This window comes from Castor canadensis, chromosome 2 (genome assembly GCF_047511655.1).
Source record: "Castor canadensis chromosome 2, mCasCan1.hap1v2, whole genome shotgun sequence".
Taxonomy (NCBI): domain Eukaryota; kingdom Metazoa; phylum Chordata; class Mammalia; order Rodentia; family Castoridae; genus Castor; species Castor canadensis.
This window is the reverse complement of record NC_133387.1, coordinates 40,164,337-40,189,424: the sequence shown is the minus strand read 5'-3', so window position 1 is coordinate 40,189,424 and position 25,088 is coordinate 40,164,337. Positions and strand designations below refer to the sequence as shown.

The window sequence follows — 25,088 nt, the reverse complement described above, 5'->3', positions numbered from 1 at the left end:
ATTCAAGATTATTCCCACCTTAGTGCATAGATATTACACCAAACATTTCAGAGTTCATAGTATTTCTATATTATTCCAGCTTTGATTATGTACCTTTCCCTACCAAGTTAAGTCTGTATAGACTTAGTCAAAACTTACAATAAAAAAAATCTGAGTAACCAAGCCCTGACATTTTTTAGTCATCATTTAATACACAAATGCACATGTGCATAATGGTTTTTCTAACAACTTCAAATAAGTATTTTATAGCATATATTTAAAAATCATGGGCTTATATGAAATTTAATTTGGATAAGAGTTTTTAGGAATGATTTATTTCAAAGCTTAGTCATATTTACATTCACTTTAACATTCATAGTCATTGAAAAGAGGCTAATATAAAAACAATTTTAAAACCAGATGCCATGAAATAAGGATGAATCAGAGAAGTCAAAGAGGGTAATTGTTATAGTTTGGATCTACAATGTCCCCAGGGGCTCATGTGTTGAAGGCTTGCTCCCAGATGGAGCAACATTCAGAGGTAAAAGGTGATTGGATCAGGAGGGTTCTATCTTCATAACACACTAATCCATTATTCAAGGATACAGTAGGACACTGGGGACATGCCCATGAAAGGTACATGTTTTCCCAAGTCCCTTGCTCTGCTACCAAGCTGCCTCTTCTGCCATGATATTCTGCCTTTCCTCAGGTCCAAAAGTAATAGAGCCAGCCAACCTTGGACTGAAACCTCTGAAACTCTGAGCCAAAATAAACCTATTCTATTACAGAGTTAGTATCTGGCTTCAAACAAACTATGTATTAAATTTAATTGACATGTGTTAAATGACCGAGAGCAGTACTACAAACTAAAGGAATAAACATTCCGTAATTTCCTGAATATTAAAACTCCACAGGAAGGACACTGAATAAGAAAGTGTTACAGATTTATCATAACGTTCCCCAATGGTCTATGTGGTGGGTGATAAATGCATACTTCTTAGGGTGGCACTAAGTCAAGCCTAACAGGAGGTCTTCAGGTCACTGGTGGTGTGCCATGGAAAGAAATTCTGGGACTCAGCCCCTTCCTCTCTCTTTTGCCTCCTAACTATAAAATTAGTGCTCTGCTATGTACTCTCACCACTGTGTGTGGCCTTGGCGCAGGCCCAAAAGCAATGGAGTCAATTGTGGATTGAAACCACTAAAACTGTGACCCAAATAGGTTATGTCAGATAGCAATAGTTTTAATTAACAAAGTTATGTGCTATTAACTTATTCTCTTACCCTTGTCAGTTGGGTAGAGAAGCTGGTCACATAATCATCTGGCCCTTCTACTTGGGAAAGTGATACACAATAGTTTACTGCTTTACTCCTTTGAGTACTAGATGGCTGTGGATTGCTATAAATATTCTTGAGCTTTATCCTAGGATGTAGTTAAGATACCTAGTGACAATCTGTTCTTTTTGGATCTTTTAAAATTTGTTAGGAGAGGCTATAATAGTGTTCAGCCTAAGGCTTATTACTCTCCACTACTGGGGCATGACCCTTCTGTGTACTCCATCCAATGCAGTATGGCTGATGGGAACAGGTACTATTTCCACCCTGTGTGAGTGCTGGGCACTGGAACTTCTAATTCTTTCAGTTAGCAGTTTTTCCAGTTTTATGCAATTTTCTCATATACTCTGCAAGCAGTACTCAAGAAGGATCTTTTTTAGGCTTTTGAATTTTCCTTTTTTGCAGGTTTCTAATTTTTGGTACTCATCCTACAAACTGTACCTACTTTAATCTCCTAAGACTCTCAGAGTGCCATTCCACCTCCACAACTCAGGAACCAGCTGACCTTTGCTTGGGATCCCCTCACCTGGAAACTCTCTTAATGTAATACATTAGTGCAGTTATAGGGCTCATCACATGTGTTTTCCATCTCTCAGAATCACTATTTCATTACCTGATGTCTAGCATGATATAAAATATATCAGATCTCTTAACCACTTTTTGGTTGTTTTAGGCAAGGGGGATGTGAATAAATCTAGTCTGTTCTTCTGGCTGGGATAGTGTGTCTTCACTTTGTTTTCAAATTAGTTACAGAGTTCTGGAATTATTAAAATCTGTTTCTTCTGCTGAACTTCAATATAGCTGTTCTTTCATCTTCCTTAATGACTACACAGTTGAAAATTCTGTCTATAAAACTAAAATTTATTATTCAAAAATATATTTAAGCCTTAGTATTTAAAAATGGCCATCACGTATTAGCAGACCCTAAAAAATATCTCTAGTGTATGTTAAAGGAAAGGTGCAGGGGAAGAATTCATGTACAAAGCCACTTGTACTTTGAAATTATAGCTCTGATTTCACAGGAGTTCACTTCAGTAATAAGCTAAGAACAGTAGAGCAAATATTTGTTTTTAAGGAAGTAGAGAGAACAGTAATGGTTTTAGCCTTTTCTTATTCCTTAATGTTACTCAGACAGATTTAACCTAAACAGTCATGGTAGTCAAAATGATATATAATTAAAGATTCAGATAAAAGTTGAAGCTTCATGCAGGATCTTTTCAAGGATAATATTAAACATTTCTTTAGCATTCACTATGTAGCAGGTATTATGGTACATGTTTTAAATACTTTTTCTCAAGAAAACATTCTTGAGAACCCCATTCTATACATAAGAAAACAGACTCAGAGTAGAAAATGGTGTTTGAGATATTCAAACCTAAAGTAAGATTTCATTCTTTTATTGAAAAGTACCTAATGTACTAGGTTTTTTTCCTGGTGTTAAGACTATAGCAGTGAGCATGCAAGTGTGTGTGTGTGATAAATCTCTAATCCACTCTACAACATGGTACATTTCAGGAACAGATGCACTGATATATATGCATACTATATAATATATATATACACACACGTATATACATATAGTCATCCTTAGTCAAGCAAAATGCAAAGGTCAAATACTACAGCTATCTGGAAATCTTTGTAATCTACTGGAGTAGATCACTGCAATGATTTCATTATAGCATAGTTCCAGATTATGACTGTTTAGATGACAAAGAAGGAACAGAACAAAGAAAATAAAGATAAACATGGTAGTGGTCACATTAATATTGGTTAACTAAATGCTCATTTTCACAGAAATATATTTAATTGAGTAGAAATAATCTCTTTTAATAAGCTGGTATAAAAGAAACATATTTGTAATTTTAGGAATGTAAAGACAGTGCTTTTCCTTTGTAAATATACACGCAAAAAACTCAAGTCTGAAAACAAAATTATATATACCTCTACAGCAGGTACAATGTCAATGCCAACAGTCAGAAATTCTTCAAACTTCAAAAATGGGTTAAAGCAGCTGCCAACATCAAGTAATCTTATCTTTCCTGAGGCTTGTAGCAACCTAAAAACAGATATTTCACATTATAAAAAGTAAACTGAAAATAAAATACAAAAACTCAAATATTTGAGAATAAAAAAGATCATGCAGAGTATTGGGTCCTTAACTTTTTGGTGTCAGGAGGAGGGCTTTATAGAGCTTTTATCTATGGGGTTGCATCCATCGGTACTTATGGTATTTGAAGTTAAAATGGAAAAGTTTAAAAAATGTTATTAATTCATTTATAGAACAAACTGTCATATATTACTATACATGACTCATTAAATGAAAATTACTAGATTTAAAAAAGGGTTGCAAAAAGTGAGGCCTTGTTTTATATGTTTTGAATTTTCTTTGATGTCTAGCATCACAAAAGACCAGTGGATTCTAATGTTGCTTTTGCAACATCACCCACCAGGCAGTGTCTGAAACACTCCACTCTATGTGCATGAAAGAATGACTGTGAAAGCGGGCAAATGACAACTTATTATTGTGAAAATATTTTTCCCTAGAAGAGACTCTGAAAGGGTCTTATATCCTATATTTTGAGAATTATCTGTAGAGGAAAAATCCTATTCACAAATTAATTCTCAATAGTCAGTACAACAATGTCTTTGTGCTTCACTTTAATTTGTCCCAATGATTTAAAAGAACCAAAGAAAAAAAGAACGACTAGGACAGTATTTTTTGTTAGGCAAATTTCTTATTGTATGCAACTATTCCCCATTCCAAAAACAGTAGAAAAAAGAGGAGCAAATAGGAGGCAGAAAATTGAATAAAAGAATAACTCCATATGGCTCTATGTAGCAGCAAATAACAATGACGGAAAATAGTGGATTTTGTTGGTCCCAAGCCTGTAGACTTAATGTTCAGAGAGTAAAGCAACAATAAATATATGAATTATTTCAACTTTAGAATATTCTATTTTAATTTATATTAAAATAATTTCCTTTAAAATTTATAAATGCACATTAGAAAAATAAAAGAAAGGGAATGCAAATAATTAAGAACAGAATCCTGGTTCTTTGAAGGCTGAAGATCAAGAGAACCTGTCCAGCTTTCTTCTTGTACTTTGGCTAGCATATTAACTTACAGAGGCTGAACCCTTAGCTTTGATTAAGTTCTTGTATTATATATAATCGCATAGTTAAAAATACATCAATCTTGGAAAAACAATTTTTACATCAAGAAGATTTTTATATATGAAACCAACAGTCATTGATTAAGTCTAAATTCTGGCAACAATACTTCTGTTTTCAAGTAGGATGAACTTTCCATGGAATCTTTGAAATTCATCACAAATTCCTTTTGAAATGTTGTCCAGTCATTGATTTCACTGTATTGTAGTTTTTTCTATAAAATCCATAATGCTACTTTGCTTCTTCTTTCTAAACAGTTTTAAAACTCATCTTGAACTTTAAAAACATTTTAAAAATGTCTAAACACTTTTCCTAGAAAAGAGAAGTATCTGAAATGGTTCTTTCATTAATTTATCCAAGATTTGAAAATATAATTTGACAACTATGAATAAACATGCATATGTAAATGACAGTATTTTCTAAACTGAGTTATGTTTTAAATGTAACCATCACAATGTAATTTCCACAAAGAAATGGAAAAACAGTTACTAAAATAAGAACAATGATACCATTTTCTTACTATTGTTTACATAAAGATTAAATGAGTTAACTACATATTATAGGGACACAGAGGTATAGGAATAACAGTTATTGAAAAGTTGGTGGAGTAAAAATGGCTCTGGAAATCAATAATCACTAGAACTCTATCTCCAATGCACAGTTTCTACTAATGACCTAGAAATTTTACTTATTCTTTTTGGATATCAGTTTCCTCAAATGAAACAGAAACCGAAGACCTCCAAAGACCCAATTTGCAATAGTTCTTGGTATAATAAAATACCACTCTCTTGTACAATTTAAAATTTCTGTATCAACTTCTAGCTGAAATTAATTTTTGGTTTTGGTTGTTGTTTTTTTTTGAGATAGAGTCTCACTGTGTGATCCAGGTTGGCCATGAAACCACTGGCTCTATTGATTCTCCTGCATCTCAGCCTCCAAAGTAGCTGGACTGTAAGTGCTTTGAAAATAATTAAAAAGAAATTACTACACAGTAAATTTTCTTTTTTAATACATTTTACTTTATTGTTGTGCTGGGTGGGGTATACTGTTACATTTACAAAGGTTCTAGCAATATATCAAATATATCACATTTAAATTCACCCCCTCCAACATTCTCCTTTCTTAACTGGTGACTTTCATAAAAATTTACTTTTGCCAGATTTTATATCTATATCTACATCTATCTATCTACCTATATATATTTACTAGATTAATATATATTAATTTGCCATATGTATATATTATAAGCAGGCTTTTTTCAATGTGCTATATATAAGATAAAAACTGGTAATTACAGCATTATGAAATCCAACAGTAATGAACCCAAGGGCATCTTTCACTGCTTCAACATGGAAGCAGAATGGACAGAGATCTTCTGTCATTTAAGAGGATCTCTGCATGAAGTTCTCAGTCAGATGTGCTCTTTAAATTCCCTTGTAAGATATCCCTCATTTTCAAATGGCCCTTCTCAGGTTATATTTTTCCTGTATCACTTCTTTTTCTAAGACAACCTTGGATTATCTGTATCATTTTCTACTGAAATCTCACTGCAAAAATTAAACATTAAATTTAATTGCAATGGACAGTTTGCCACTATTAAGAATGTCCAAATGTTGTAGGCATTGTAAGAACCTTCCTAGACAATTTCTTTTGGTTTTTTTTTTTTAGTAGTACTGGGAGGGGCTTGAACTTAGGGCCTTCTACTTGCTAGGCAGGAGTTCTACCTCGAGCCACTTTGCCAGCCCCCTAGACAGTTTCAGTAAATATTATGTTCTATAGTAGCACTTCTGGAAGATGTGCATGTGTTCTCTGAATGGGGCTTTTGAACACATTTTTCTAAACATCTGATAGGCTGAAAGTAAACCCAGTATTTGAAAGCCAATTTTGACATGCAAATTGATTCTAAAAAGAATGAGGATTAAAAATAATCTGTCATTGTCCCTTATTAAAAAAAAGTGGTTGAATTTACTAAACATGTCTGATTCTATGTTCATACTGATATAGCAAGTATTTGGAACAATTAGTTCTAATAAGGAAATCTACAGAATAGGTCAGAGGCTGATTAATCAGAGGGCAGGAGACTGAAGGATGACTAGCTAAAATATGTTACACTGGCTTCTATTTTCAGCATATTTGCTCAACCATCATTCATTTACATTCTGTAAAGTGGTAAAACACACTGATTGAAAAACAAAGTTTGGCTAAAAAGTTAACTTCTTTGGTGATGCTGCCTGTATTTTAATGCTTCTTTGACATGTTCTTGACATCCCTCAGTATATGTTTACTTTTAGTTTCTTTACACAAATTTATGCAGAAGTTTAAAATTGCACTATTTAAAAATTTTGTAACTTAGGAATTCATAGTCTCTATTAACTTCATTTGATAATTTTCCCTTTACAATGTGAACAATCTTACGGGAAAAACCTTAGTGTATGTAAACATGGATAGGCTGTCCGAATTATAACTTTCTACTTAAATTTCCTATGATATTTTAACTCAATATTGTTTTTTGTTTCCTTACAAAACAGTGTAAAATCATATTTCATTACTCTCTCAGACTCAATTCCTACCCTGCTGGTTAAGTAATTTAGTAACGAAATTCAGGATTCTATTTCCAGCATAAAGTTCTTGTCTGGCATTCTGCCAGTGTCAACAACAGCATTTGAAACCACTCAAGACATGTTAGAGCAAGCCATAAACTGTAAGTAAATTTTTTTGCATATTGCATAAGAAACTCTGACAATATTTATTGAAGCATATAGTTTATAATAGTGGTTTTGTTCAAAGTATTCTCTGTAGAGATGGAGATATTCTCTAGAGTCTGTACAAGGGCCAGTGGAAAAAGGAGAAATACTGGGAGGCTAAAACTTCTATATCCTTCAACCAAAACAGCAATGTATTTGCTTTACTTGTTAAGTTTCCATAAAATGTTTCCTCTAAAGAAAACATTTTATGGTTAAAATATTTTGAAATTAATGATCTAGGCCCTATATATTATCCCTGATGCTTTGAAGTAGGGGAAGCGGTAAAACAGATATCTTTCTTTTATTTATTCTTATTCTTTTTGGGGGTACTGATGTTTCAACTCAGGGCTTCATGCTTGCTAGGCATGTGCTCTACCACTTTAGCCATGCCTCCAGCTCTTTTTGCTCAGGCTATTTTGGAGATAGGATATTTTTTTTTTTGCACAGGCCAATCTTGGTAGGCATTCTATTTTACATTTCCTGCTGAAAATGGGATGTCAGACACGAATTACCATGCCTAGTTTTTTTCTATTGAGAAGAGGTCTCGTGAACTTTTTTGCCTGGGGTAGCCTGGAACTGTGATTCTCCCTTTCTCAGCCTCTTGCATAGCTGGAGTGACAGGAGGCAAGTATCATGGCACCCAGTGACTGGTTGAGATGGGTCTCATGAACTTATTGTCAAAGTTGTCCTCACACTGTGATCTTGCCAATCTCAGCATCCCCAGTAGCTAGGATTACAGGTGTGAGTCACTGGCACCTGGCTTTTTTGAGCAGTGAAAAAGCAAAAAGAAAATGAACTTTTGAAAGTAAGAATATACCAGCACTATCATTCCTTGGAATCACAACAGTCATATATATATGAGAAAATTTTCAATGTCAACTTTTAGGGCTGAGAGATGACAAACAAGAGATGACAAACATTTATTATTAGATTTTTGGAAACACATAAACCGTAAGTTCTATCTGTCCTCATCTCAATCATTTCTTCAAGAAAAACAATTAACTTAGAAAACTCTTCACTCTGGATGAGAATTAGCTTATTTTTCACTTATTTAGTCTTTTTAAAGCAATCCATTTCATTTCTATATGTATCAAAACCCCTAAAATTCTGACTGGCTAAAGATTACCAGTTTTAATTGTAATGTTTAATATCCAGATAAACAGCTTCCCTTTTGTATTTTGGTAGCAAAATCTAAAAAAATCTATTGGCGATTAAGTGTGGTGATCAAAGGTTACTTATGGGCTAAACAATATACACAAGGTAGACAAAGAAAAGAAATTCTTCCTAGCACATCAGACTTGAAAAATTTTCACAGGAAAAAGAAAAGATAGGTATTAGCTCATGAAATTAACAACACGTCTGGAAAAACCAGTTTTTTCATGAAATGCAAAGTGCATTTCATGAAATACTCTTTCAAGACTAAATGTTCTTTAGTCAATAAGTCAATGTATGAATTCTCTTTCTTAAGAGCTACAAAGAAAATGTAACCATGTAATAGCTGTATAACTAAGAAACTCATTTGTTGTTGTTCAACATTTTTCCAAATTCATTCTGCTGGCAAACTTTCTTTTCCAGTATACATGACTATCTGATTCCTCTGTAAAACTCTGAGATCAGAGATAAATAGAAGCTTCTTAGAAAGGCAAGGATATCTAGTTTCTAAGTAAAACATAGGAAAAAAAAAAAACCCAAAGGGTAACTCCATATATAGACTTTAGAGATAGGTATAAATACCAAATGAAAAAATATCACTCATGGCTTCATATGAATGTCCAGATTCCTGATTTAACCAGCAATATTTTTTTTATATTACCATCACCTTGATTTTCATTCTCATATAACAATAATGGCCATTACAGTGGCAATGTAAAGTTCTTATGAGTATGTCCATACTACTGCTCTCATTTTATAGATAAAAGATGGAGGGTTAGGGAAGTTAATGATACACCAATGGCAGTGATTTCAAATGGATTAAAATAGAATTTAGAGCTGGGGTGTGGTTCAAGTGGAAGAATGCTTGCCTCACAAGCATGAGGCCCTGAGTTCAAACCCAATAAATGCAAAAAAGTTTTAAAAAGCATAAAAAATAAATTTATCTGACTCAGCAGCCCAAGCTTTTAGCAATGATGTTTTAGCATATCTAATATAGAAGTTTGGAAACAACTTAATGGACTATACATAAGATAAATATATTATAGAATTTATTACAGAATAATAAATATATACTATGTAGTTTTTCATTTTGAAGACAAGACAGCATGTCTTAGTTTTCTACTGCTATGTACCATGCTACCACAAACTTAGCTTTAAAAACTAATTCTGTAAGTCAAATGCCTAGGTAGGCTTTGCTGTTACTCTATTTTAGGGTACAGTAAGGTTGAAATCAAATTGTCACCTGGCCTGGGCTGTTATTTGTGAACTCTGTGAAAGAAAATTCACTTTCAGTCTCATTCAGGTTGTTGGCAAAATCCAGTTTCATGTGGATATAGGACTGAAGTCCTTGTTTCCTTACTGGATGTCTACTGGGAGTCATTCTGTTTCTGGTGGTGATCCATAGTTCTTTCGTCATGGTCCCCTCCATTTTCAAGGCCAACAACGGCATATCAAATCCTTCTGCTTCAAATCTCTCATCCTCTTTCTCTTCTCTTCTGCTAAATCTGAAGTTCTAAAGGGCTCATGTTTAGGTTACCCAGATAATCCTATTTTAAGGTCAATTGACTAGTAATCCTAATTACATTTGCAAAATTTCTTTTTAGGATTATCTAGATTATTGTTTGGATAAACAAGGGATGAAAATTTGGGAAGCAAAAAACTCCAGAACTCTGGCTACCTTACCATACTTGAAAAAAAACTTTTACTTTCTACTAGTAAAGTATTTGAAAAAGTTGCATTCAAAGTTAACAGTTTTTGCATGTACCTGATAGAAAACATTATAGGGAAATATCCCATTATTTAAAGATACAAAACTTTACAAAAGAAGTTTTGAAAGGAAATGTGTTGGGAAGAGCTCAATAAATGTTCCTATATTCAGGGAAACTAACAAATGTAAAAATGTTTGCTATCCCATTTCATTTACATATTTAATTCAATATTTACTAAGAAACAATGAGAAGTCAAAATTAAACAATATTCAAAAGCATATAGTAAATGAAAACTGAACTAAGAAAAAAGGAATAGAATGTTCAGCTACAAACATAAACTTAAAAGTTACTTATTTTCTAAATCAACTATAAAAATAAACCTCAGCTATGATGATAAAATGTTTTAAAAAACTTTGAAGCACTAACTAGAATGAAGCCATAAACAAAATGATTTGAATAAAAATGTAAACACAATAAGAAAATTAAGGTCAATAATAGTCTAAGAAAAATGTTATAACATTTTACAACATTAAAATAATACTAAATATTACTAAATACTAAAAATAATACTAAAAATATACCAAGAAATTTATGAGCAAAAATGAATACCTTTTACATTAGTAATGGGAAAATTATGTGAGGAGATAATGAGGGAAACTCTAAAATACAAAACAGTAAAAGCCACTAATCATCCCACATTAGGAATCACAAAAGGGAACAAAAATACATACTTAAACTTGCATGTTGCAAAAATTGGAAAATACTATTTCATACTTGCTGAGGTTAAAATAAACTTTATAGATACAATTATCATCCTAAAGGCAAAATGATAAAATTTCAGTGTTGTACAGGTCTATATGGTATCTTTGTGATTATGATTTTCAAATGAAAATGTTAATATTTATTGATTGCACAAATTAAACAACTGTACACAGAGACTCTGCTCAGAAGGGCTTTTCAGAACCCATGAAAAGCAATCTGACTGTGCAAATGTGTTGTCACCCTTACCCCATACACTGAACTATATACATTGCCAGCAACCCATGATAACCCCTATGACATCCCATGAGAACTCCTAAGACATCCCCATTGAGGTGAGTTTGTCAAGATAAGAGTGGTAAGAGGGTAAGACGTAAGCAAACATGGGGGTGTAAAGAGCAATAGATGATCAAGGGAGTTGAACCCCGGGATGTTGAGTATACTTTGGAAAGAAGAGGAAATGCTATGAGTATGTGGGCACTGGTTTGTGAATGACGGTGTTCTCTCTTGCTGCTCTATGGCTAGGTGAGGAGGTTAAGACAATCACTTGTTCTCATTTAAAATAGTACATGTGTTACCAGGTCTACCAGGTAAAATAGTACATGTGTCTCATTTAAAATAGTACATGTGTCTTCCTTGCATGTGGCTAGCTTGTACTGTGTACAATATGAGAACTATTTATGGCAACCTTGTATGTATGTATGCATGTATGTAAGTAGCTGGAAATGTGCAGTGCTGGGAATTAAACCAGGGCCTTACATGTTAAGTAAGTCCTCTACCACTGAGCTACTTCCCCAGCCCTTGTAACTCTTTTTAAAGCAAAATGGAAATATTTAGCAAGAACACTGAAATGTTCATACCTTTTTACCTGTAATGTCATTATAAATTTTATCTTATGGACAATATGATAGAAAAAAAGATATCAAACATGAGCTTGAGGAATTATCATACATCATTAAAATTAAATGTGAAGGCTGTAGTAGATGTAGAATATGCTCACCCTGACAGTGGAAATAGAATATAAAATAATATATATACTTTGAAAGCAACAAGTAAAAATTCAGGAGCAAATGGAAAGTAATAGTAATTCTGAGATGGCAAAATCATTATAGAATGTTTATTTTAATGTCTATAATGATTCTAAAAATAAAATCTGAAGAGAAGTTTCCATTCTTAAATGTTTAAATATGACAGCTGTAATACTTCATATATTTATTTGCTAAAAATCCTTTTAGCAGTTATAGCAAAGATAAATTTTTGATAAGCTATTAATAATCATAAATTTCAAATTGATGAGATTTTACTATATGTAAAATCTATATATATGTTACTTTTGAAAACTTATATACTTAATGAAACATTCATAAGTCGTTCCTTTGAATTTTAACAAGTAAGGCTATTTGCAAAAGGCATTCACAAATATATTTCCCCAATATATTTGCAAATATACAATACAAAATTATGCATCAGTGTGGGAAGCCAATATCAGAACTTCTATTTATCTATGATTTTAATTTCTATGATTTCTAAGAAATTAAGCTTTTCTTATATTTAATACATGAAATGCTACTGATTAATTTTATCTGTCAACTTTACTAGGCCAGAGTACTGAGACACTTGGCTAGCCATTAGTCCAGATGTTGCAGAGAAGGCTATTTTTAGATTAACATTATCAGTAGTCTTTGAATAAAGCAAACTGCCCTCTATATTATGGGTGAATCTGATCAAATTAGTTGAAGGCCTTACTACAAAAATGAATGAGGTTGCCCACAGAAGAGGGAATTTTGCCTCCAAACTGCCTTCAGACTCAAGCTGCAACCTCAGCTCTTCCCTGGTCTCCAGCCTGCTTGCCTGCCTTACAGATTTCAAACCTGGCAACCCCTATAATCATGGGAGCCAATTCCTTAAAATAAGTCTTCTCACTATGCATATGTACACATATTCCATCACTTCTGTTCTTCTGCAGAGCCCAGCCTATACGCACACACCCAAGCTTTTCATCTGCTACGTAGGGCTACTGAGCAAGAAGAGAAGTCCAAAATGTGGAAGAATGACAATGTCATCCCTACTATTTGTTCTCTTGTAGCATATTATAATGTATTGTGCCTGTAAGTGAATAAATACAATGAATTATTGTTTTAATTAAACTAAACGTTTCAAAAAGGTGGTTTACCACAATTTCACAAAAGAATTACACACACAGAAAAAGCCACAAAACCCCTTCTCTTCCTTTGTAAAAACTTTTTGCTACAATGAGGTAAGAACTGACTAAATCAGACCTGACAAGAAATTGGCTAACAAACGTGACTTTAAATTCTTCCATGACTTTGTCCTAAGTGATAATGTCTTGAGATATTAACAACATAGTGAAGCCATCATACTTTTTTAAAGTACAGTTTTATTAAACTATCTCATCTAATATATGACATAAACAACTTGTTGGCAATCTATATTACAGTAGACTTTAATAACTTAAAATTTTGTGGTAGGCTTTGATTCTTTAACAAAGGACAGGGATTACTTGAATGAGAATATATTTTATATTTAATGGGAATCTTTGAAGATAATACAAACTTATCTATTTTCTTAAAATGAGCTAATGAACATAATTTTTAACAGTACAGTAGTCATGATCATTAATAATTTTTATAAATGTATATGACTTTGCTTCTATGACAAATGTGCCTATAGTTTTGGAATTATTTATGGCTTTTCTCTAAGATAGCTGGTTTCTTCTTTCATTGTCACATTTTGTTGTTACTAATGCATCTAACTCTTCTGTGTTCTTTAAGGTTTTAATTTGCTATGCTTAAAATTTTTCTGGAAGACTGGACATGGTGGTTCATGCCTGTAATCCTAGTTATTTGGGAGGTCAAGATCAAGAAGATGAAGGTTCAAGGCCAGCCCAGACAAAAAGCTCATGAGACTTCATCTTAACCAATAAAAAGCTGTGGGTGGTAATACATGCCTGTGATACCAGCTACATGGAAAGTATAAATAGGAGAACTGACATCCAGGCTGGCCTGGGCATAAACATTACACTCTGTTTGAAAAATAACTAAAAACAAAAGGGCTGGGGGCATGGATAAAGTGGTAGAATGTCTGCTTGACAAACATGAGGTCCTGAATTCAAACCCTAGTACTAACAACCAATAAAAAAAATTGGAATTGGAGACATGGCTCAAGAGATAGAATACGTTCTTAACAAGTGCATGGCCCTCAGTTTAAAGGCCAGTACTGTCAGAAAAAAAATTATTTAAAAAAATTTGTGTTTGAGACTAGGGATGTAGTTTGGTGGTAGAGAACCTATGTTGTATGCCCAAGGCCCTGTATTTGATACCCAACACTACACAAAAAAAGCAAAGTAAAAAACAACAAAAAAAATCATGTCTGAAATCTCCATAGCAATCACTTAAACTAATCTTTTTCAGATGCAGGGTTAAATACAAATCTGTTGAAACTTGAGGTATTGCCTTATCTTATTAGGGGGAACCAAACAGTAGAGATAACAGATTACCAATATTTTCTGAAGATATAAAATGTTTTAAAAAAAGACTTTTCTTGATTAGTTAATTTCTGTCACTTTAATCACTTATCTCCTTGGGCTTATTATACTGCTTTCATCTGTTATATTTATGGCTCCATCCTACTTTAAATATGTTGTGCTAATATTCACTCAATAGTGTATGGAACTGAAAAAATAGTCTAGGGGCACAAAGAAAACAACGGAAGAGTAATATGAATTTTCTCTGTTTCTAACCTCAATTAAGTCATCTCCATGTTAAAAAGTCAGTTAACTTAAACCTGATATTGGCACTCTTAGGAATTTGGATTAAAATTAATTCCAAGGTCCCTTCTAATTGCAAGAATATATTCACTGAATTATGGGGTTCCTTTATATGCAAAGTAACTACTAGGCTTTGGAGACATAACAGAAAATAATACAGTTCTAAACATCTGTCCTCATTGGATCTTTACAACTGAACAGTAATATGGAAAATTGTAATGGTTAGAATGCCCCTTGGGCTAGGTTCCAGTGAAGAGCTAATGGTTTTAGAATTCTCTAACCCTTTCATAAATTCCCAACCACTGCGAAGGTCTACGGAAAATCTGTCCTTAATAGGTTCTCTTGCAATTTTATGAGAACAGATTAACTTAGAATACTGTGAATTCTATTACACACAGAATTCCCCAGGTTTTCAAAAACTGCTTCTATCTTTGATTATAACTATGTATTCAATCTGGTGTTAATCCATTACAGAACAGACAGCTTTGGAGGAATAGATTTTTCTTCTTGGATGATTCTTTAAGCAAGTAGCATTATTTAAAAGATCTGAGACTGAGTGAGGCAGATAATTTCCTTCTGAAATATTTAACTACTTCACACTTACGTTTAAGGCTTGAAAATTCCGGGATATGACCACTACCACTGCTGGCTTAGGTAAAAAATTAACCCAGTTAACAAACAGTATTTCTTTGAAGTCCAAAAATCACTTCTTTGGGGAACTGAGGTAGAAAGAATCTAGATGGCTTCAACAACTCACATATTTTAAAAATGGCTTCCACCCGAGGTTCACATTTAATTTTTGGCTAAGTTCCTAAGACCACACTCTATTTTTTTAAAATTACTTTATTGTTGTGATGGGTGGGGGTATACTGGCATTTACACATGTTCTTACAATGTATCAAATATGTCATACATGGAGACCAAACTTTTAATTTTAAAACATGGCATCTTTCAGAAGTAAAACAATTATACTCAAACTTTCTATACAAAATTATTCACCTGTGTCCACATTTATTCGTTAATTTATTAAAAAATACTGAGTACTTATGTACTTATTCCACAGGTTTTGATGATGCAGTGATAAATAAGATAAAATAACTGTCCTTAAATGTACACAGCAGGAACATAATTAAGGTAATTGTTATGTAAATAAAATGCTCTCTAAATTATGTCCCCATCCTTTTGTAGATATAAAGCTGAACTGAGGGAGGATGGGATGCATATACAATATAATAAGGACTATCATTTCAAAAAATTATAAAGAATATGATTTGAGATTAAATATCTGTATATTCTTCTGTACCCCAAACTGGAAATTGGGCTATTATCATTACATTAAGAATATATTATTTGGGGGTTGGAGATGTGGCTCAAGCAGTAGAGTACTTACTTTGCAAGTGTAAAGCCCTGAGTTCAAAACCCAGTCCAACCAAAAAAATAAATAGTAAACTGAGTACACCATGTATCACAAAATTTGGTACAGGGAAACATCTCCAAATTCTGTGTAACACTATGACTAAAGAAGCCTGCTTTGACTTTGGAAAATTCATAGTGAGGTATTCTCCCTTGGCCAACTGAAGCACAAAGAGAACCAGCCAGGGAAGAAAGGGAATGAGCTCCAGTGGTCTGGTGAAACAAGAGGTCAGTAAAGGAGTGAGACGAAAACGAAAAAGTGGCTACTGATAAGATTATAGTTTCAGCTCGTATTGTAGCTCTTTAAATAGTAGCTACCCCTTGAGATTCATGGTGGAAGGTTTAGACTCAAAAAGATTTGAGCCTTTTGTCTTAAATTGGGTTTCTCCACTGTTAACTCTATAGATCCTATTCAGGCCCGACTACTACATCTCAGAAGTGTTTTATATTTCTGTTCTTTGTTTTACAATTAATAGTAATCTTAATATTTATCCATGCTTTTCTTAACTGTTTTTCCTTTCTTCTCAACATGCTTTAAAACAATGCTACTTCCATACATTTTCAAAAGAAAGAGATTGTAAATAAAGTTGGGAAGTCATTAAACACCAGATGACAATATTTAAAAACTGGAGTTCATGTTTTTTCCTATGTATGCCACTGTAAATTTTACAAAACCCTGGAAAATCAGGATAAGGTCAGACATAGATTTAGTTGTCTGTCTATCTTTGTCTAATACAAGTGAGACAAAGACAAAATGCATGAAGCTTGTGGAAGGTAGTAAATTTGCCCCAGGCATAGCAGCATGGGCCTGTAATTTCAGAACTAGGAGGCTGAGGTAGGAGAATCATTAATTCAAGGTCAGCCTGAGCTACAGAATGAGTTGGACATCAGCTTGGGCTAAACAGCAAGTCCTGCATCATCAAACAGCAACAAAAAAGCTGTGAATTTTCCACCTCTCAATATTATACTCACTGTACACACAGTGAAAAGCTGAAATTCAACTGACTACTCAATTTTATGAATATTAAAAGTATGAATATATTAAAATATATTCCTATTAGTTATTCAAATCATGGAACATAATTTTCTTCTATTAAGGGAATTAGATTAAAACCATTTTATAAATCAGTGTGGTGGTGAATGCCTGTAATTTAGCACTTGAAAGGCTGAAGCAGATAAGAGTAATGACTCCTAAAAAAATTTCTTTTTGGGAATTCTATGGGTTTTTTTTTTTTTCCAGACAAGATTTCACTATATAGCTCAGGTTGACCTGGAATTTATAATTCTCCTGCATCAGCCTCCAGAGTGCTAAGATTACATGCATGTGCCACCACTCCCAGCTTTTAGGAATTCTTTATCTATGAAAAGGAACAATCTGTACACAAATAAGCTACAGTTTCTTAATATGCTGACACTCAAGTGAAACTAGTATGTTCTACATTTTATCATTAGTATAGTACAAGATGAACACTTTATCTGAATTCTCTGAAAATTAGTGTTATATAGTAATGGCCTAACTAGTAGTATCTGTAGCGATATCCTTAACTACAACAGTTTTCACAGCAATCCTTTTGACTTTCACCACAAACTGAAGAACAAGTTGTGCTTATCAAAATGCAACTTAAAAAACAGGAAAGGAAAACAAAAGTACCATCACCCTCTAACAGTACATATAAAATTAGTAAACGTTTGCTGAGGTTCAATACCAAGCTACTTTAATTAATTAGGCAAGACAGCATTAACTAGTGAAAATTTTCATTCTCTGGGTATAAGGACTGATTTACAAAAAGGACTGGGTGAAGTCCAAGTGGTAGAGTTCTTGTCTACCAAGTGTAAGGCCCTGAGTTTGATCCCTAGTGAACACCAAAAATAGTGACTCTTATGAGAATACAAGTTACAAGGCAGCACTAATACAATTAACTCTTCAACCAACCATCAACCCAATTCTATACTTACACATACATCTAGGCTTTAGCCAATAGTTTTAGTCAGTTACTACTCTGTCTTTTAATTTTGTTAATGTTGTTATGTTAACATAAATAAAATTAATTCATTTTATTTAGGTGGGTCAAGATAATAAAAACATTAGTCTGTAGGCATGCATGCACAAAATAAATGTCTTTAGAGTCAGTTGGATAGAATTCCTCATTTGAATTTCTTTCATGACATTATCCTCTCTTAACCTTTCCACTTACTATCATATTTTTTTTTAAAGAGTATCATTACTCTATAAACCTCCCACTTGAACTTCAAATCACTGAAGCTTAGCTTAACATTTACTCTTAACATTGCACAAATCTCTCAAGGTCAATGACTTCTTAATACTTAAAGCTGAAAACAGCCTCTTAATCTGGATCTTATTGATGAAAATAGTAATTTGTTAGTTTAAAAGAAAATCTAAAGACTCCATTTCCTAAATTATCTTTCTATAATTTTGCATATAAATTGGCTTAATTTTGATTAGATCAAATTAAATTCCAGTTACTAAAGTAATACAACTTGCTTTAGATAGTAAATCTTCAATAGTTGGAAATTTAGTTCACAGAACTACATTAAGAATTTTACAAACTGAGGTGAGCAGAATATTTTAACTCTTACTAAAGAAACGTGTTTATTTTATGTATTCATCCAGATAGAACTTATTTCAGTAGAAAATATTTTGTGAAGACTGAGAATAGTCAAGGTAATACTGAGTAAAAAGAGCAATGCTGGAGGTATCACAATATCTGACTTCAAACTATACTACAGAGCCATAGCAATAAAAGCAGTATGGTACTGCCACAAAAACAGATATGAAGACCAGTGGAACAGAACAGAGGACCCGGGTATGAATCCACACAGCTATGCCCACATTAGTTTTGACAAAGGCACCAAAAACAACCTCTTCAACAAATGTTACTGGGAAAAGTGGTTATCTGCCTGCAGAAAACTGAAACTAGATCCAGGCCTATCACCTTGTACCAGTATCAATTCAAAGTGGATTAAAGACCTTAATATTAGACCTGAAACCTTGCAGTTAGATAGGAAAGAGCAAGGAACACTTGGAAGCAATAGGTATAGGAAAGGACTTCCTCAGTAGAACTTCTAGCAGCCCAGTAACTAAGAGAAAGGATGGACAAATGGGACTACATGAAATCAAAAAGCTTCTATACAACAAAAGAAATGGTCTCTAAATTGAAAAGACCACCCACAGAGTGGGAGAAAATATTTGCTAGCTATGTATCAGACAAGGGACTGGTAACCAGAATACACAGGGAGCTCAAAAAACTAAACTCCCCCAAAATCAATGAACCAATAAAGAGGTGGGCAACTGAACTAAACAGAACATTTTCAAAAGAAGTCCAAATGGCTAAAAAACACATGAAAAAATGCTCACCATCCCTGGCCATCAAGGAAATGCAAATCAAAACCACACTAAGATTCCACCTCTATACCCAAAGGAATGCAACTCAGGTTATTCCAAAAGCACCTGCACATCCATGTTTATTGCAGCACTATTCACAATAGCCAAGCTACGGAAACAGCCAAGATACCCCACTACTGATGAACGGATTAAGAAAATGTGGTATTTATACACAATGGAATTTTACTTAGCCACTAAGAAGAATGAAATTTTGTCATTCACAAGTAAATGGAACTGGAGAACATCATCTTAAGTGAAGTTAGCCAAGGCTCAGAAGGCCAAAAATTGTGTTACTCCTCAGATGCAGATTATAAACTTAAAACAAATGCAGTAATATTACTGGACATGGGTCACATATAAGGGGAGAACGTGTACAGAAGGAATAGGGAAAAGGAAGGAAACATAAAACTAGAAAGTGTTTGATGTGCCCACGGTAGAGGAGTGAATAAAGTAATCTTGAATGGGAATCACTATGGGAAAGTGACTGGGAAGTAGTGAAGAGGTCTGGTAGAAATGAACCAATGTGGGTTGCAATACACATGTGCATGGAAGCAATGCTAGGAATTTCTCTCTATAGCTATCTTTATCTCACACTAGCAAAATACTATGTCTTTCTTATTATCTCTTATGTTTTCTCTTCAACAAATTCAGAAAACAAGAGGGCAGAATAGGTTCTGCTGGGAAGTGGAGGTGGGGTGAGGTGGGTGGCACAAACAATGTATACACATGTGAGTAAATATAAAAATGATAAAAAAAAAAAAAGGAAAGACTTTGTAGTCATCGTTTTCCTTCATATACAGTCACACTACAGAAGTCTGATCATGGTGTTAGTCTAATGAAGATTCATCAATTGTATTGTTAGCCAAATAATGTTCTAAACCTATATAATCATCATGACTTATTTTAAACATCTAATGCTTTGGGTCTTCATCAGAAAGTTCAGTGCTTTGGCACTTTTACATATAATTCTTCCCATTAAAAAATAGCTTGAAGACTGTACAGTATTATTTTATTATTTACAAAAGAACAGGAGACTCAGTATATTAGGTATTTTCTCAAGGTTACTTTCTGAACATCTCCTGAAACTGGGAAAAGAACTGTCTTCTCAACATTTAAGGTAGGAGAAACTAATAAGTACAGATTATTTGCATTCTGTATAACCTTAAAGCCTGTGGAAGAAAGTACTATAATTCTGGAATGGCAGTAAGTAATGTTTCCATAGAGATAGATTTAAATTTTATATCAAACATTGTTTTAAATAGGACTTGATATCTTGATAATTTTAATAATATTCCAGATTTATAGTTACAAACTTATCCTATTAACAGTCAGCAAACTAAATGAAGAACTTCTCACTCAAGTTCAAGTATATATGAAACATTTAATGTTTCATAACATTAATCTTGAAACACTTAAAATTTTTGATCTACATTCAAAATTATGTCAAGTTATTCTTAGGTTTGGTCTTTTGATTATGTGCCAGAGTTGGAGAACATCATGTTAAGCAAAGTAAGCCAGGCTCAAAAAGTCAAAGGCTGCATATTTTCTCTCATATGTGGAAGCTAGACCTATAAGTTAAATATATATATAGATGCATATATGATCACCCACACACATATACCGTAAAAGAACAAAACTGTATTAGCGAGTCTGAGGGGACTATATGAAGTGGTACAGGAGAAAATGTTAGAGAATGAAAAATGTTGGAAGAATCCATCTATATATGAATATATTAAAATGTACTGTACTATAAGGTGTTGAATATTACAGAAGCATTGTGATAGAGAAAAGTAAGTAACAGGGGGATGAATTTGATTAAAGTACAATTTTTATAGGCCTGAATTACCAAGGTGAAACCCCCTTGGACCATCAATATACACTTTCAAAAAATGAAGGGCAGATCTTTTCCACGGGTAGGTTCCTGTGGGAGGGAGGTAGGATATGGAAACAGTGAATGAAACCTGCTGAAATTGTTAAAAGAAAGGGGGGAAGGGGAAGAGGGAAAAAGATGGCAGGGACAAATCTAACTAAGATGTATTATAAGAAAACAGGTAAATATCACAATTTATCCCCTCCAATACAATGTTTTAAAATTATGTTGTTATATTTAAAAGACATTTAACTTCCTTCTTTACTAAGTAACATCTTTCCTTACTAGGAGAATTTTCAATTTGAAAAAAAACCATGAAAATTAAAAGCATGCTAAAAATGAAATCAATTGCTAATTAAAACTTTTAAAAAGGAAAAATCTAAATGACCCAATGTATGCACATGTGAATAGATAAATAAAAAAAAAATGGTTATGTCACCATTGCAATGTAGAAAGAGAAAAAAGGAAAAATCTACCAAAGTAAGAGAGCATTAAAAACAGGTATTCAAAATCACTTTTCACTGTTATAAACTGAATTGGAAAAATGAATATTAATATGTCTAATTACATACTCTCTATTAGAAGTTACCTATCACTATGTAGTATATAAATATTTGGAGAATGTGCCCAAAATCTTACATTCTATGGCAGAATGGAAATAAGGTTATAGTAAGACTCCTGGATTGGCAGTGACCATCTAATAATTTTTATTACAGTCTTTTATTTTGCTTTGTCTCTATGCACTACCTCTCTTTCTTTTTCTCCATCAGTTTACTGTGTCTCAATTAGATTATAAAAACTTGATCCTTCTATCCTAAATATGTCTTTCTTTGCTTGTTTCCTTGCTTTTCCTTCTTTTCCTACTGCTTATATATTCTCATTCTCCTGTTTTATATTCTCAGGCGCGCTCTCTCTCTCTCTCTCTCTCTACATATATATATACACACACACACACACACACACACACACACACACACACACACATTTATATATGTATATATATCTTAGTATTCAAGAGCTTATACAAATTGATAAACCCTTAAAATCCCAATACTTGAGGTGAAAAATGTAAACAGACAATTCTGCAAAACAAAAAGAGGAAATAAAGAAATAATTCTATTTGTAGCTCTGCCTTAGTCACTGATAAGCTTAAAGCAAAAATTGTGCTTGCTAAGCATATTGTGCTAAGCAAGCACAATGGGACATAAATGGTAGGTGAGTTCCTTCTTTTATATTGACTGATTAGTTGGTAATGGCTTCTTATATAATGCTGTGTGAAGAGGCGTCTTAAGGCCAAGCCCAGGATCTATGGAAACTATTCTATGACCAACCTATGTTTATCTTGGATTTTGTATAGTGGTGGCATGTTTTTGCCACAGCAATTACTACAACTGCATAGTATGCATTTTGTTTTCCTGATTTTGTATTACTCTTTTAATTTATAAAGTTACTGTCTTATGTTTATATATATGAAGATACATCATATATATATAACTTATAAATTCATATGTATGTGCATCCATTAGAAATGCAAATTAACACTGGGATGGCATTTTATTCCACAGTGTTAGTAAAAAGCTAAAAAATGAAAATAGTCAAAAAAAAAAAAAAAAAAAGAAAATACTCAATGCCAGTGAGTTTTGGCAAAGTGGGCACTCTCAGAGATAAAAGAATTAGTGCTGTTTTTCTGGAGATCAATTCAGTAATAGGAACAATAGCCTAAAGCCACTTATACTATTCAACCCATAAACCCATTTCTGGGAACCCACATGAAAATTGAAGCAGAAAGAGCTTTAATGCTGAGATGAAGCAGCTATGAGAGTAAACAAAAGAAGAATGTATATAAAGCAATAGTCTTCCCACCATATTAACCTTGAGAAAAGAGGGCATCACCTATGTTTGAGCAACATCCGTATATTATTAAGATCTCTCAATTTCTGTACTTCGAACAATAAAGTGTATTTGAGGGAAAACTAACACTAACTTTAAATGAGTTCAAACAACATAGCTTTGTTGCTTACTTGATAAGAAATCACCTAATGAACTTGGTCAAAAAAATAAAGGGAAATTTAGCACAAATTTACTAATTATACACTCACTGAGTTCAGCTTTTCTTTTTTTTTTTCCTGCTTGTAATCTACATTTTTTATTTTTTAAATTTAAATTTATTTTCATTATCATATTGTTATACTGAGGTACACTGTGACATTTACAAAAGTGCTTACAATATATCTTAGTTAAATTCATCCCCCATCATTCTCCCTTATCCCCCCCATTCTTAGTTTCAACAGGTCTCATTTTTCCATTTTCACACATGCATATATAGTATTTCTACCACATTCATTCTCCTTCACCCTTCCCTTATATCCTCCCCTTTCCCACTGGTACCAACCCCCAGACAGGACCTGCTTTACTTTTTTGAAAAAGGACATTTTTGTTTAAGTTACAGGAAGTTTCACTGTGACATTTCTATGTATATATGTGTTATATCCCAAATTGGTTCTTCCTTCCATTTTGAATACAGCTTTTCAATTATAATTATAGGATGTTTTCTTTAAAAGACAGTATTAAAAAGCAACACTGTCAGGCAACTAGCTGAATTCTTGAGTTTCCCCCTAACCTTAGGCTTATTTGTCACTAGTACCTAAAGCCTAACTTAACATCCCCCCAATATAGTTTCAGAAATTATCTGATCAGGAACATACCAATGCTCATTTTGAATGGGAAAAGAGAAGACGGGTTTAGTGTCTTACAGTATATGGATTCATAGAATAAGTATAGGAGTTTCCCCTCTGACTCTATTTTCAGGAACAGACTATAAGAAATTGGTATCATTTTTGCCTTAAATCTTCCTACATCAATGAAATGATTTAGCCTTGGCACTTTCTGTTTCACAATTAATTATTATTCAACTTATTATTTAACAGATATAGGCCTTTCAGATTATCTATTTATTCTTGTGTGAGTTTTAGTAGACTGTGTCTCTCAAGGAATCATTCCATTTCATCCAAATTTTCAAATTTGTGGACACAGAATTGTTCCATAATATTCTTTTAGTATCCTTTATCATCCATGAATTCAATAGTGATGGGTCCTCTTTTCACTTCTGGTATTAATTTGTGTCTTCTTTTTTCGTGGTTAGCATGGCTAGAGGTTTATTATTTTTATTGATCCTCTCAAGGAACCAGCTTTGGGTTTCATTGATTTTTCTCCATTGCTTTTTCTGTTTTTAATTTCATTGATTTCTATTATAATTTTTACTATTTGCTCTTCTATTTTTAGGTTCCTAATGTAGAAGTTTATATTGCTGATTTTTACATCTTTCTTCTTTTCTAATGTATGCATCCAATACTAGATATTTCTCTGTCAGTACTGTTTTTACTACAAATCACAAATTTGGTAAGATGCATTTTCATTTTCATTTAGCTCAAAATATTTTTAAATTTTGGAGACTTCTTGTCTGACTCATGCTTTATTTAGAGATTGTGTTGTTTAAATCCAGAAATATTTTGGGATTTTTCCAGCTCTTTATGTGTTACTGATTTCCAGTTTAATTCAACTGTCATCTGAGAGCATACTTCATATTATGATGTATCTTTTTAAATCTGTAAAGTTGTGTTTTATGGCCCACAGTGTTAGCCATCTGATGAATGTTTTGAAAAAAATAAAAAATTTTAAAAACAGTAGCAAAATAGGTATTTATATTGTACCAATTTCATATACATATATGCACTATATGAAGGGGGTAGAGATAGCTATGCTAATGTGA

The 25,088-nt window shown here is 33.1% G+C and overlaps 1 protein-coding gene and 1 long non-coding RNA gene across 2 annotated transcripts in view; one reads left to right on the top strand and one right to left on the bottom strand.

The window, feature by feature from the left end:
* The window catches only part of LOC141420537 (uncharacterized), a 34,410-nt gene extending 15,967 nt beyond the window's left edge, over window positions 1-18,443 (top strand). The window contains exons 4-6 of the long non-coding RNA XR_012445084.1: window positions 5,350-5,433; window positions 7,101-7,183; window positions 13,639-18,443. This is a non-coding gene — a long non-coding RNA (uncharacterized lncRNA). The remainder of the gene's footprint in view (window positions 1-5,349; window positions 5,434-7,100; window positions 7,184-13,638) is intronic.
* The window catches only part of Samtor (S-adenosylmethionine sensor upstream of mTORC1), a 73,352-nt gene that overhangs the window by 3,356 nt on the left and 44,908 nt on the right, over window positions 1-25,088 (bottom strand). The window contains exon 4 of the mRNA XM_074064639.1: window positions 3,253-3,367. Within this exon, the coding sequence (XP_073920740.1) occupies window positions 3,253-3,367 (115 nt within the window). The remainder of the gene's footprint in view (window positions 1-3,252; window positions 3,368-25,088) is intronic.